We start from the raw sequence: 13,276 nt of genomic DNA, 5'->3' as shown, positions 1-13,276 counted from the left end.
ACACACGTTCACCCAGAAATAATGTTGACTCTTTTCAGCATCCAGCATTTTCTTTGCTTGTTCTGTCATCCTCTATGTTAAATCTGTCTTTTCAGCATATCCAAGAGCTGGAGGCTACACTGTACAATGCACTACAGCAAGACACCGTGATTAAACTTGGAGAATCACTGACAGAGAAGCAAAAGGACGACCTGCGAACTGCAGTGGAGAAACTGAGACGTCAGATGCTAAGAAAGAGCAGGGAGTATGACTGCCAAATCCTGCAGGAGCGAATGGAACTGCTGCAGCAAGCACATCAGGTGAGGCTTGAAAATAAAAGGCACCTTCCAAAATCACACAATCTGTTTCAAATAGCAGATAAATTGTGAGGGATGAGACAAGGGAAAAGAATTAGGGGACATTTGTGAGTGAGCTACAGGTGGAATGAGGTGGCTCTTAATTTGAGGAATAAATTTGATCCACTTGTTTTGAGGTATATGTAAATTCAGTTCCACCGTGCAGACAAGAAAGATGTTTATCTACAAATACAGAGCTACCTCAAAGCACTTCAGATCCTTGACTGCCAATGAGGTATTTTGTTTTGTGGTTTAATTAGTGAGGCTTGTAAAGAAAGCTCCCAAAACCAGTCTGGCGTGTGCCACTTGTGACACAGGATTCTGAGTAGGTTGGCATATTGTTACCAGCAATAAACTTGAATGAGTATCACTGACTTGAAGATTGCAATTTCTATTGTCACTCAGAATTCTGTTGTGAGGGAGAAAGAATTCATAAAGTTAAGATCTCCTTTCTCAAGAAGCCAGTGAACCATTGTAAGTTGTCAGATGTGTGTTTTCTTGCTAGTTATGGCTATGCTGTTACTAAACCATAATTAGACACTATTTCACCTCAGTAGCTGGATGGTGGCATAGTGGCATCAGCACCGGACTTCGGAGCAAATGCTCCCGAGTTTGAGTGTCAAGCTAGCAACTTGGCCTCATAAAAATAAGAAAGCTTGCTTAAAAAAAAATCACTGTCACAACAGCTGTTCAGAGGTTGAGTTATTAACATCTTAACCCAATAATTAAAAAGTAGGAGTTTGTGGCAAGAATGGTGAATAAGGCTCCATTTTTGAGATGGGCCACTAAGAGGCAACTGTTTGTAGGCAACTCCGATGGGAATAATCAAGTATTCCTATTTAGAACTAATACAGCTGACATCCCTTGTCACATTAACGGGTACTTCAGTAAACAGTAGTGTTTTAAGACTTTTAAAAATTCTATCGGTACTCAAAATCGATGAACCTCAGATGGCAGTCTTGAGTCCCAAGTGCAGTTCCCCTTTAAGAAAATGGAAGCTGGGATGGCGTGCTTATCTGCAAATACAATTGAATGCAGAGGCTAGACACCCCCACTCCCAACTAATCTGCTGGTGATTGTGGAGCCTCTGAAAAATAAAGTTGAAGATCTTGGAGCAAGATCTTTTGAACCGCTGTGTACTTTGTTCCGTGGAACCATGGCTATTGCCAGCCATTTCAGATGCAACACTGCAGCTCAGTGGCTTTACAATTCTCCACAACAGGACAGCTGAGGCTTTTAAAGGCAGAGAAGATGGAGTATGCTTTATGATCAACTTATTGTGATGCACAAATGTGACGGTTCTGTCTCAGTCCTGCACACCTGATCAGGAAGATCCAGCAATCAAATGTCACCCATTTTATCAGCCAAGGGAGTTGACCACCATCATCCTGATAGTAGTGTACACTCTACTACAGGCCAATGTCAAACAGGCACTAGTGGAACCGAGCAATGTAATCAATAGGCACAAAATTGCACACCCTGATGCCTCTCTATCATCGTGGCAGATTTCAACCCCTAAACAACGATCAGCAATGTGTCACCTGTGGAACCAGAAGAGCCAAAACACTTGACCACTTTAGTACCACTATCACACTATCAAGAATGTCTACTGTGCCATCGGATAGCCGCACTTTGGTAAGTACTATCATCCGGCTGTATTTCTACTCCTGGCTGTATTTGCAGAGATCTCAGCACTGGTGGTGTGGACCAAGAAGGGTATGCTCAAGGGAGGCAGAGGAGTGCTTACAGGACTGCTTTTAGTCAGTGGACTGGGCAACATTGAGGGATTCATCTTTGAGCCTGAATCAATATGGCCACGCTTGTCACTAATTTCATCAAGACCGGTGTGGATGAATGTTTACCTTCGACAACATACCGAACATATCCAAACAAAAACCTATGGATGAACCAGGAGATTGATTGATGAGGACTAGATCTGTGACATTCAAGGCCAGTGATCCGGAAATATGCAAGAATCCAGGTACAACCTAGATTCTACTTTAAGGGTGTGAAAACAATTCCGATTGAGGTTAGAAATGGAACGTCAACTCCAGCAGGGTTTGCAGGTCATACTTCCTACTAAGTGAAACCCAGCATCATGTGTGTCTGTAATGCTTCACTCACATATGAGCTCAATGCTTTTTAGGTATGCTTTGAAAGAGAGAACAAAGCTACAAGTGTGAATCCCTGCAGCCGCTGCTGACCATGTGGTCTCTGCCTCGGAGCCTAATGTCAGAACATCTTTCAAAGGATGAAACTTCGCAAGCCATCAAGCCCTGACGGTGTACTCTGGGGCTCTGAAAACCTGTGACCACCAACTGGCAGAAGTGTTCGAGGATATTTTAAAATCTCTCTCTCTGCTGCATTTGAAGGTTCCCACCTGCTTCAATAGAGTGGCAATCATACCAGTGCCCATGAAGAACGGGGTGAGCTGCCTCAGCAACTAGCGCCCACTGACATTCACATCAACTGTGATGAAGTACTTTGAGAGGTTGTTCATGGCCAGAAACAACTCCTGCAAAAGCAAGGACCTGGACCCATTGAAATTTGTAACCTCACTGGCTCTCCACTCAGCCTTGGATCACCTGGACAATAGCAATAGTTACCACAGCCTGTTGTTTATTGACTGCAGTTGGTTGAGTGGTGTCACAGCAGCAACCTTGCTTTCAACATCAGTAAGGGCAGGGAACTGATTGTGGACAAGGATGGGAAAGTCACGGGAACATGTGCCAGTTTTCATTGAGGGATCAGAAGTGGAAAGGGTGAGCAGTTTCAAGTTCCTGAGTGTCAACATCTCTGAGGATCTATCCTGAGCCCAACATATTGATACAATTACAAAGAAGGCATGAAGCCATTATATTTCATTAGGAGTTTGAGGAGAATTGGTATGTTACCAAAGACACTCTCAAATTGCTACATAAGGGCAGTAATGAGCATTCTAACTGGTTGCATTACCATCTGGGATAGAGGAGCCACTGCACAGGGTGTGAGGTTTGCAGGGGTGGCTGGAAAGGTTGTACTTGCTGCAGGGTCAAGACTCTAACGGCCAAAGAGGGGAAAGTGAAGTCTTGGGCAGAAGCTAAAATTGATCTTGTCATAAACCAATGCCTTTTGATTTTATTGACATTTCTCTTGCGATCGCAAGACCCCGTTGAACATTGATAATGTAAAATGCTGCAAGTCTGTTTTTCTTTTTGATTATCAAGATAATTGGCAGAGGAGCTGTGTGGCCTTAGTTGTTGTGAGTTCTAGGCCTCAAGCTGCTGGTTGGGCATGCTTGTTGGAGGGAAGATGCCAGAGGAGGTGCGGCACAGCATTCACGCTGGGTCGAGGGCTGGTCACTTCCATTGGTGCTGCCGCCAGAATTCAATCGGTGGAGTGACGAGCTAGTTGCATACATGCCTAGTCCGCCTGCGCGCTACTGATGATAACTGTTGGTCTTTGCCGATAACTCCCATGTACCATCAGTTTATAGGACGTGCCGCTTGGGCTTGGTCTATATATTTTTTTGTGTTACTGTACATTTATTTGCTATCTTATATGTTCTATATGCACCTTGTGCTGTGTATGACTATTGGTACTGTGTTTTGTATCTTGGTTCCTGAGGAATGCTGTTTTGTTTGGCTATATTCATGGGTATTCTTATATGCTTGAATGATACTTAAATTTGAGCTATACCACTCAATTTTATGTACATAATCATGTCACCACTTGAGCTTCTGCATTTCAGAGGAAAACCTCTCAAGTCTTTCTTCAGTAAAATACTCCACCCCAGTTAACATCCCAATGAATCTCCATGCACTGTCATATCTTTCCAATAAAGAAACCAGAACTGCATGCAGTTCTCCAGCTGAAGCCTGGAAAGTTGCTGCATAACCTCCCTGATCTGGTAGTCACTGCCCTGATTATTGAAGGCCAGCATCCCATATGCCTTTATAATCACTGACGCCTTCAAGAATCTTTGGATCCCTCTGTTCCACAATACTTCCTAGTACCTTACCATTGATAATGTGATAATATTGAAGGTGTTCTCCTGTTAAATAAGGAATATACAGCTTGTACTGGCAAGTTAAAATACATGGGTTAATATTTATCCCGTCTTCAACCCTCCTCTTCATGGATTTTCCCATCTTCAACCCTCCTCCTCTTCATTGATCTGAGCTTACTTCTTTGGCAAGGACTCTCCTACCCCCACTGACCACCCCTTCTCCTGTCTTCAGCCCCCCTCCTCTTCATGGACACCCTGCTCTGGTCTTCTGGCTGCTCTGGATCTCCAATAAGGTCTTTCCTTTCAGTTAGTCCTGACGAAGGGTCTCAGCCTGAAACGTCGACTGTACTTCTTCCTATAGATGCTGCCTGGCCTGCTGTGTTCCACCAGCATTTTGTGTGTGTTGGGTTAATATTTATCTTTGGTTTTGCATTACACCAATGTATAATATTAGATGCCCAATGTAATTACCTTCTGAAATTCAGTTGCACTGAGTAATGTCATTGCAGAGTGATTGTATAGAAGGATATCGTGATGCTAAATTTCTACTCAGCATTTAAAGGGATGTTGGTGAGTTTGTTTTGATGATTGAAGCAAATCCTGAATTGCTTAATTGCTGTTTTTTTTTCAAATTTCTGTTTATGTCAGCAATCTACTTATTGTGAAACTGTTGTTCCACCAGAGAATACGAGACCTGGAGGACAAGACTGATGTTCAGAATCGGCAAATCAAAGATTTGGAAGAAAAGGTGAGTGTATCAGTCTCCCAGAAACACACTAGTCAGCTAACCTTGTGTATTTGTTGTTTCTTGTGGAACTTTGCCTGTGGTGAGAATGTTGCAGAGAGTACAGTCATTCAGATGACTAAATGCTGTGGTCAGCATCAAGGGAAAATCCTCTGGGGCTTAACACTGGAATTCACAAAAGGTCCTTGCAATGCTTGATAATCTATGTTCAATCACCCCTAAGAAGCCTAATACCTGGACTAACACATTGTTTAATATATCAACGAGAAGGGCAGCATCACCTCCAAGGAGTTAAACAAAAAATGCATTGGCTGTGTAACAGTGTAGAAATAAGTGTTTAACTTTAGTATTCCTAATTGATTTGTTTTAATGTCCCTCAGCCCCTTAACCCAACCATAAGTTGGATAATATGTAGTGTTTGTCAGTAAGAATAATCCATATGTTGTAAACTGTTTTAACATTGTTCCATACATGCTGTTTATCATATAACTCTACTTGTTCTAAACATTTTGCTCTTCTTCTGTCTTTCCATTTTCTTTTCCATCTGCAGTTTTTGTTTCTATTTTTGTTTTTCTCCCTTGCCTTTATCCTTTGGCCTTGATGTCAATGGGACTTCTAAAGAAGGTAAGTGACTCTATTATAAAGTCCCTTTGTTGATATTGGACTGATGGGCAATTATAAAAAAAATCAACTGAATCTTTCATTATGACATTTTAATGGTTTGATGGTCATTCTTCCAAGCCTCTCCATCTTCCTGTCCGAAGTCAGAAAGACAACAAGTTGCTGATCCATCTTGTTAAAAAGGCATGACAGGAACCAATATTTATTATCTCATTGTTGGGGTATGTTCTCATATTTATAACACACCCCTGGAAATGTAGAAACAATGAAGAGACATTTTCCCACTAGAATTTGTAGCTGTAACAATCAGTGACATATTTTTCTATAGAATTATCAGAAATTCAGTGTACTAGATTCCCACTGCTTATAAATACATCCACTAAATGGTGACAGTGCTTGAACTGTCTCTTCTTCAAAAACACAATTCTAAACAAGAATAGGGTTTGTAGTTTCACTTTGCAATAAAATGTGGACAGAAATAATGGGATATTCTTCTCAACCTAAAGCTTGCTGAGATGATAGGGATTTATCTGGGGAAGTGTAACAGCAAGCAGGGATTATTTTGAAGAATCTGAAATTTGATATTTTTTTGAGCTTTGCTCATTTACCAATGGGAGTTCAGAGAAATTCTGTAAAAGTTTTGAAATGCGTTGGCAATTATTAAAGGAATTAAGTCAAATCTTCACTGAGTAGTATCCAAGCGCAGGATAAAGAATTCTAATTAGGGTATCATAGTCTATCTTTCCTAAAGCATAACATGCAAATAAAAATCTGGAATCTAAATGGTACAAGGTAAGAGGAGAGTGATTTAAAAGCGACTTGAGAGGTAACCCCTTTATACAACATATACAAGCTGGAGGAACTCAGCAGGTCGGGCAGCATCCATGGAAATGAGCAGTCAACGTTTCGGGCCAAGACCCTTTGTCAGGACTGAGCCTCAAAAAAGAATACCATCAATTCATGTCGGGCAAATGGAAATTGTCCTTTATGCTACATAATCTTAACCATACAGAAGAAGGAAAGAGAAAGAGTAGCATGTGAGAAATGAGAAGGAAAATGCTGGGGGGTGCTGAATAAATTAATCATGGTGCAGAGAAAAGAACTGCTTCAGGTCTTAACTTCCTTGGAAAGAAGTGATAGTCAATCAAACGATAGGAAAAAGAAACGTGCTGACATTTTAAGGTTGATTTTCCTGATCTCCTTTGGGTGACATTTGCTTGAATGATCACTGAAACACCATCAGCATCCCACTGGAGTTAGTGCAGATGATTAGTGAGAATTCCCATGGAAATCTCACCTTTGCTCATTTGCTTTTGACAGGAAAATGTTGGCTATTTCTACAGTTATTTTTCTGCAGGTGCATTCGTTTTGATTGTCCTATTATTCCTAGTACTCGTTTATCATAAAAGCAGAGTTATTTGAAGTGCAGTCACTTCTCTTTTACAGTTGGACAGGCATTTTACCCTAATATCCTTTCCTCTCAATCCATCCAACTTTGTTCATTAGTATGAAAGATTTATTGTTAATCTATTAGATATTTATGCCTTTATGTTTCTTCTCCATTATGAAATGAATAAAGAGCCTAGAAGTATTTTCATAGAATGTGCTCACTAAATGTTTTGGCTGTGTAGACCACACATTATCTGCTTGCCTTTTATTAAATAGGTTACGGCTTTGTAATCTTGTCCCAAATGTTGAAAGCAGTGTGCAAGTCCCAGGTCTGAAATCTCTACCAAACAGTAATCAACAAGCACTGAAACTCAAAGCAACTTCAATTAGCTAATATTCTAGAAACAATTCCATAGATTTAGATTATTAAGATTGAACGTTGTTTTGCTTGTGCAGAAATATTGTCGTCTGGTCACCTCTTGTCTATTTCACGTAAAGTATGCCACTGTTCTAGTTCACAAGCTATCAGCTTCCCTTCACAATAGAATAGTATGGTCTACCTGATCCACAAAATCACCTTCTGCTGACAATTCAACCCATGTGATTTCAGAGACTCATTCACAATGAAAACATGACCTTCAGTCCAACTTGTCCATGCCAAGCAAGTTGTCTACTTGAGCTAGGTCCATTTCCTCATGTTTGACCCACTCTTCTCCAAATTCTTCCTGTTTGTATATCTTCTACAATGTCATTTAAATGTTATAGTTGTACCCACTTTTACCATTTCCCTGGAAGTTTGTTCCATATACCTACCGTGCCCTATGTAGGAAAAATTTGCCCCTCAGATCTCTTTTACATCATTTCCTTGTGACCTAATCCCATGTGCTCTTGTTTTAGAATCCCTATACTGGTTATGAGAATGTGACCGTTCACCTTATCTATGCCACTCTAGATTTTATAAGCCCTTCAGCTTTCTTTCCAGCCTGTTCAGTCACTCTTTATAGATAAAACTCTCCAGTTCTAGTACCATCTTCAGAAATCTTTTCTGCGTCCCATCTAGTTTTAAGATATCCTTGCTATAGCCAGATGTCCATAACTGCACACAGTATTCCAAATGTGGCCTCACCAATTTCTTGTACATCTGTTACATGATGTTCCAAACACCTTCACCACCACCCCGTCTTCACTTTCAGGGATCTTTGTATCTGTAAATCTTGGTCCCTCTGTTATATATCATTTTCCAGGGACGTACCATTTCCTGCGCGAGTCCTAGCCTGTTTCCACGTACCAAAGTGCAACACCTCACACTATTCTGATTTAAATTCCATTTGCTATTCTCTGACCCACTTCATGCATTGGTCTAGTACCCTTTGTAAACTTAAATAACCCTCTTCACTGTCCAGTACATGACCAATTTTGGTTTTAACCACACTAACAATGTTGTCATCCAGATCATTTATATAGAAGATGAAGAGCAGTAGATTCAGTAACAATCTCTGGAGCACAACACTGAGCTCCATTTTGAAAAACAACACTCAGCTGCCACCTCCTGCCTCCATTCCCCAAGCCAATGCAGTATCCAAATGGCTAGCTCATCCTACATTCCATCTAATCCAAATTTTCAGACCAGCCTACCATACTAGACCTTGTTAGAAGCCTTGCCAAAGTCCATTTAGACCAAATCCACTGTCCCACATTTGGCAGTCCACTTGGTCACCTCTTCAAAATAAAGAGCTTCAAGTTCATCTATACAGGTTACTTCCCATCAAGATTAGCTTGTTTTCCACCAGTCAAAGAAGAACATTGTGGAGCGTTTCGATATTTACTTATTCTTTGAACTTCATAGATAAATTCATGAATGAAATTTCAAAATTGCTAAACATCCAGTGCCTGCTTTGTTTGTGATCTATCAACTCCCTCTGATCCTGTGATAGTTTAAGGAGAGATATGAAGGCAGATAGTCAATCTCAATTCGCCGTTTGGCAGTGATCACTGAATCTTGCACAATAGTTTCACTGATGCCTTGCTGCTATATTGTTCAGTGTTAGTCTCTAAATTCCTCACCCATTACATGCAAAATAAAACCTGAGACCTAGATTAACTCAACCTCAATTAAGCTTGCTCTTGACTACAATAACATCTCACTTTGCCACGTAAAATTAGACTAAATTCTGTCTCCACTCATCAAGGAAAAGTGCAATTAGAAATCTGTTGGGTAGAAATAAGGACATGGGGTGAGCTTTGTAATAAGAGTTTCATGTTGTCTTTCTGTCTATGTGCATTTTGCAGGGTACTGGATGGTTAAAATTGTTGGAAGTCAATGAAGTGATCATGTTGAATCATCCTAATGGAAGTGAAGAAAAGCAGAAAAGATTATGCCTGAGATTGTCTGCCTACTTTGCCAGAACAATTACCCAAGATTTATTTTGCTTGATTCTCCCTGTTGAAAGAAGTCACAAGTCTTAATACCTGTTGCATTTAGCAACAACTGCATTGCAAATGAAGAGTATTTTGAAGCAAAATAAAACCACATTAATGGCAAAGATACACAAAAAGAAGTGTCTTAGACATGGAACCAAAGTGAAGAAAATCAACTTATCCCTGCTGTGCAGGGGAACAATAAAATATCAGAACACCACTGTATTCAGGACTAAAGGGTGAAGACATCGCAGAGAGAATAACGTATGATTACAAATTTGTAATCAAATTTCTCAGAAAGGAACTAACTAGTGGTGATGTACAGACTGAAACCATACAGGGTTGAAGGACATCACACAGATTTACAGGGATTCTATGAATTTCTTCAGCAATGGTAACACTGAGGGCATTTCTTGACCAAGGAAGACATGATAAGTTAGAAGAAAGAAACAAATGAAGACAGGATGAAACTTGGGGATTAAAGAACTAATGAGACCTCTGTGGGGAGGTTAATTGTTCATCTGGAGAAGCATACCTGGGCCCAGTTGAGCAGTTGTGGCAACATTTTATGTGAACTGTTGTGCAAGTTTACAAAAATTCAAGAGCTGTCCATCTAGGTCCTTCCCTCATAGCTGTGAATATATTAACTCATTCCTTACTAGTTGAATGAATCTGACCACTATGGTAAACTCTAACAGGTGCCTTTCATTATCACACCATGGATTTAATGTTAAGTTGACTTTTTTCCCTCCTATTCTCTGAGGAATATATGATTTGATTAACTTTCTCCATTATCCTGGTAAACGGAGAAGTAAATATCCAATGTGGCAACCGGTAAATTGTTCACAATTGATGGACAATGGACTCGCAACTAAGCAAGCAGTAGGATTGGCGTTTTTAAGCTTCCTGCACTCACTCCATTTAATACACTTGGACTACAGAATAATTTCATGTCCCTTTTAGTCTGGAATTTGGGGATTTTCCATCTCAGGAAGTGGAGTTCCTGTATACCTCCCACCCCTGTGTAACAGTAACAAGCTTGAGTGAGGACAGACATCAGACCAGACAGCTGTAGAAAAATGGTAAAAGTAAAATTTAATTGAAATATGAGTGAATAATGAAATGAAAGGGGCAATTTGGTCAACTGATGTAAGAGAATTGTTATGAAAGCATAGACGACATGACTTGCAGATATGAAAGCCAGACTTTTTAAGCTAGTCCTGAATCCTGTTTTAAGAACAGGCCAAGAAACCTACATTGGTTACAAGCACTAAAGCATGACATCAACAGTATTGAATTAGACAAAAGTGATAGCAATCATCAACAGACACTGTTGAATCGCTTCAGTGCTGCCATCCAAAGATGAATTGACTCCAGTCCCTTTTCTAGATCTGTCTTGCATGTTTCTCTTACAATTTGAAATTTGTTCCTTTGGAATCATAGAAAAGCGCAGCACAGAAGCAGGCCCTTCTGCCCATCTAGTCTGTGCTGAGCCATTTAAACTGCCTACTCCCATCGACCTGCACCAGGACAACAGCCTTCCATACCCCTACCATCCATGTACCTATCCAAACTTCTCTTAAATGTTGAAATTGATCTCACATGCACCACTTGAACTGACAGCTCATTCCACTCTCACAACCCTCTGAATGAAGGTTACCCTTAAACATTTTATCTTTCACCCTTACACCATGACCTCTAGTGTAGTTCCACCCGACCTCAGAGGAACAAGTCTGCTTGCATTCACCCTATCTATACCTCTCATAATTCCTTTTAATTTTCTTGGTACTTTTTTTCAGCTTTATCTTGCTCCACCTTTGTTCCATATGTGTTGGTATTCTTAAATCATTTCAAGCCCTGTTATCTGCTTGAGTTTATGGTAGCATTTAAAACAATTGTGTGGGCATTAAAATTAATAACTTGATATAGGATTGGTCTAGAATGATTGTATCTGTGTGTATGGTCAGACTCTCACAACTATCTGGCAGGAAGTAACCAATTACAAAGCTGTTGCATTCTACTCCTTGTCAATGCTACACTATATAAGTGTAGAGGATCCCACCTGAGGCTACACGGGCCGAAGAGTAGAACACTCAAAATGTACATCAGCAGAGTTGAGGAAGTTCTTTAGAAAGGTTTCCATTCACCTTCAAAACAGCCTGAATAACTATGCAATTCCACACATTGTCCTGATTTACCATCCTTCGCCGGAACCTCTTTGTAGCAACACTGGATCATTCATGCTGCAACAGTAACCCACTGTGAGGTTTGGCTCGTAAAATGTGATCAAAGGCTGAGATGACTTTGGCAGAGTTAGTACCTTGCTGCAAAATCATAGACAGTTACAATGCAAGAGGGAGCTTTTCATCCCAATGAATCGCTGCCAGTTGATAAACAGCTACTCAGTCTAATTCCTCCTCCTAGCTACTTAATCCATAGCCCTGCGGGTCACCAGCTCTTCACTTGTACATTGTGGTACAGGTTAAATATAGTGAGGGGTTCTCTCTGTCACAGAGCTTCAGATCAGTACTAACCTCGGGATTATGATGCAGAGATAGTCCAATTGCTAATAGCATACCAAAAAGCACTACAACATCAGAACCTTGGAAATGTGTTACAGACAAATAGCTTTGGTCCTTGGTTTTCATACACGTCTGTTTCTCCTCCCACTGCAACAAACAAATAAAACAGGATTATGTTGTGAAATTGAATAATGACCGCCCAAGGTCACCACATTACTTGTACGGACCTGAAGTTCTCTGGACTTAACATTTTCTTTCCTGAATGCTGCAAGCATTCGCAGAAACATTAAAACAGCTGTACATTTTTAATTTTCTTTAAAGAATTTTATTTAATAGTTATGAAAATATTAAATGCATGTAAAATGTTAACCAGATGATTAGAGATAACGTTTTAGGAACCCTGAGTAAGGTTTTTAATTCTTATGTTGTACTTCTGGCTCAGAAAATTTATCAGATGAATCTAGGATTTCAGAGACTGACCGTCTTTTCTCCGCACAAACAGGCACTTCCAGTTAAGAATGAGTTAATACATTCAGCAGGAGCTAGGTGAATAATGAAAACTTGAAAATATTATTTTGCAGAAGTCAATTAAGTAATTAAAACAATGGTTTGCAGAAACTCTACCATAGATCCTTTGAATAATATCTGAGAGGATTTGCAAGCAGATGTAATAAAATGTATTAATGTGTAGAGGAATATTAATGCCATGTTATGTTTATGAACGGTTATTTTTTTAATTTATTATTGACACTATTTAAACAAGTATTTAGTTGGTTTGTATAAAGAAATAAAAACATGTTTTTCTTATAATTTTGCATTAATCTGCAACATCTCTTCCCTGTGACTTGCTGCCTCTTGAGAACATCCTTTGTGCTTTCAATCATCCTTTGTAAATAACGTGTGCTTTTGAAAATGGAGTGTGAATACTTAATCCAAACACTTAACTACAAAATAATTAATAAGATTATTAATTATGTATTCTTCTGGAAGAAGATACAGAGAAGAGAAAGCTCCCAAACCTCAGTTAATAAATCAGATTTGAAGAAAGCTTCTGCAAGGCGACTTACAAATTCGGAGCAGGAGTAGGTAACCTGGCCCATCAAGTTTTCTCTGCCTTTCACAATCTCAAGTACCTTAAAAATATTCATCAACTCTACCTCTGTCAGCCTTTGAGGAAGGGAGTTCCAAAGACAAATATTCTAGAAATTCTACTCCTATGTGTCTTGGAATCAGAAAGGATGAACAGGATAAGGATCAA

The 13,276-nt window shown here is 39.8% G+C and overlaps 1 protein-coding gene across 1 annotated transcript in view; it reads left to right on the top strand.

Annotated features, from left to right (window-relative positions):
- LOC132405310 (janus kinase and microtubule-interacting protein 2-like) overlaps window positions 1–12,820 on the top strand; it is a 110,585-nt gene extending 97,765 nt beyond the window's left edge. Inside the window, exons 20-22 of the mRNA XM_059990020.1 lie at window positions 96–299; window positions 5,006–5,071; window positions 9,368–12,820. Coding sequence (XP_059846003.1) covers window positions 96–299; window positions 5,006–5,071; window positions 9,368–9,544 — 447 coding nt within the window. The 3' untranslated portion in view covers window positions 9,545–12,820. The remainder of the gene's footprint in view (window positions 1–95; window positions 300–5,005; window positions 5,072–9,367) is intronic.
- The last annotated feature ends 456 nt before the right edge of the window (window positions 12,821–13,276 follow it).

Source organism: Hypanus sabinus, chromosome 15 (assembly GCF_030144855.1).
Source record: "Hypanus sabinus isolate sHypSab1 chromosome 15, sHypSab1.hap1, whole genome shotgun sequence".
Lineage (NCBI taxonomy): Eukaryota > Metazoa > Chordata > Chondrichthyes > Myliobatiformes > Dasyatidae > Hypanus > Hypanus sabinus.
Note: the sequence above shows the minus strand (reverse complement) of the source record. Positions and strands in the feature narration are given on the sequence as shown.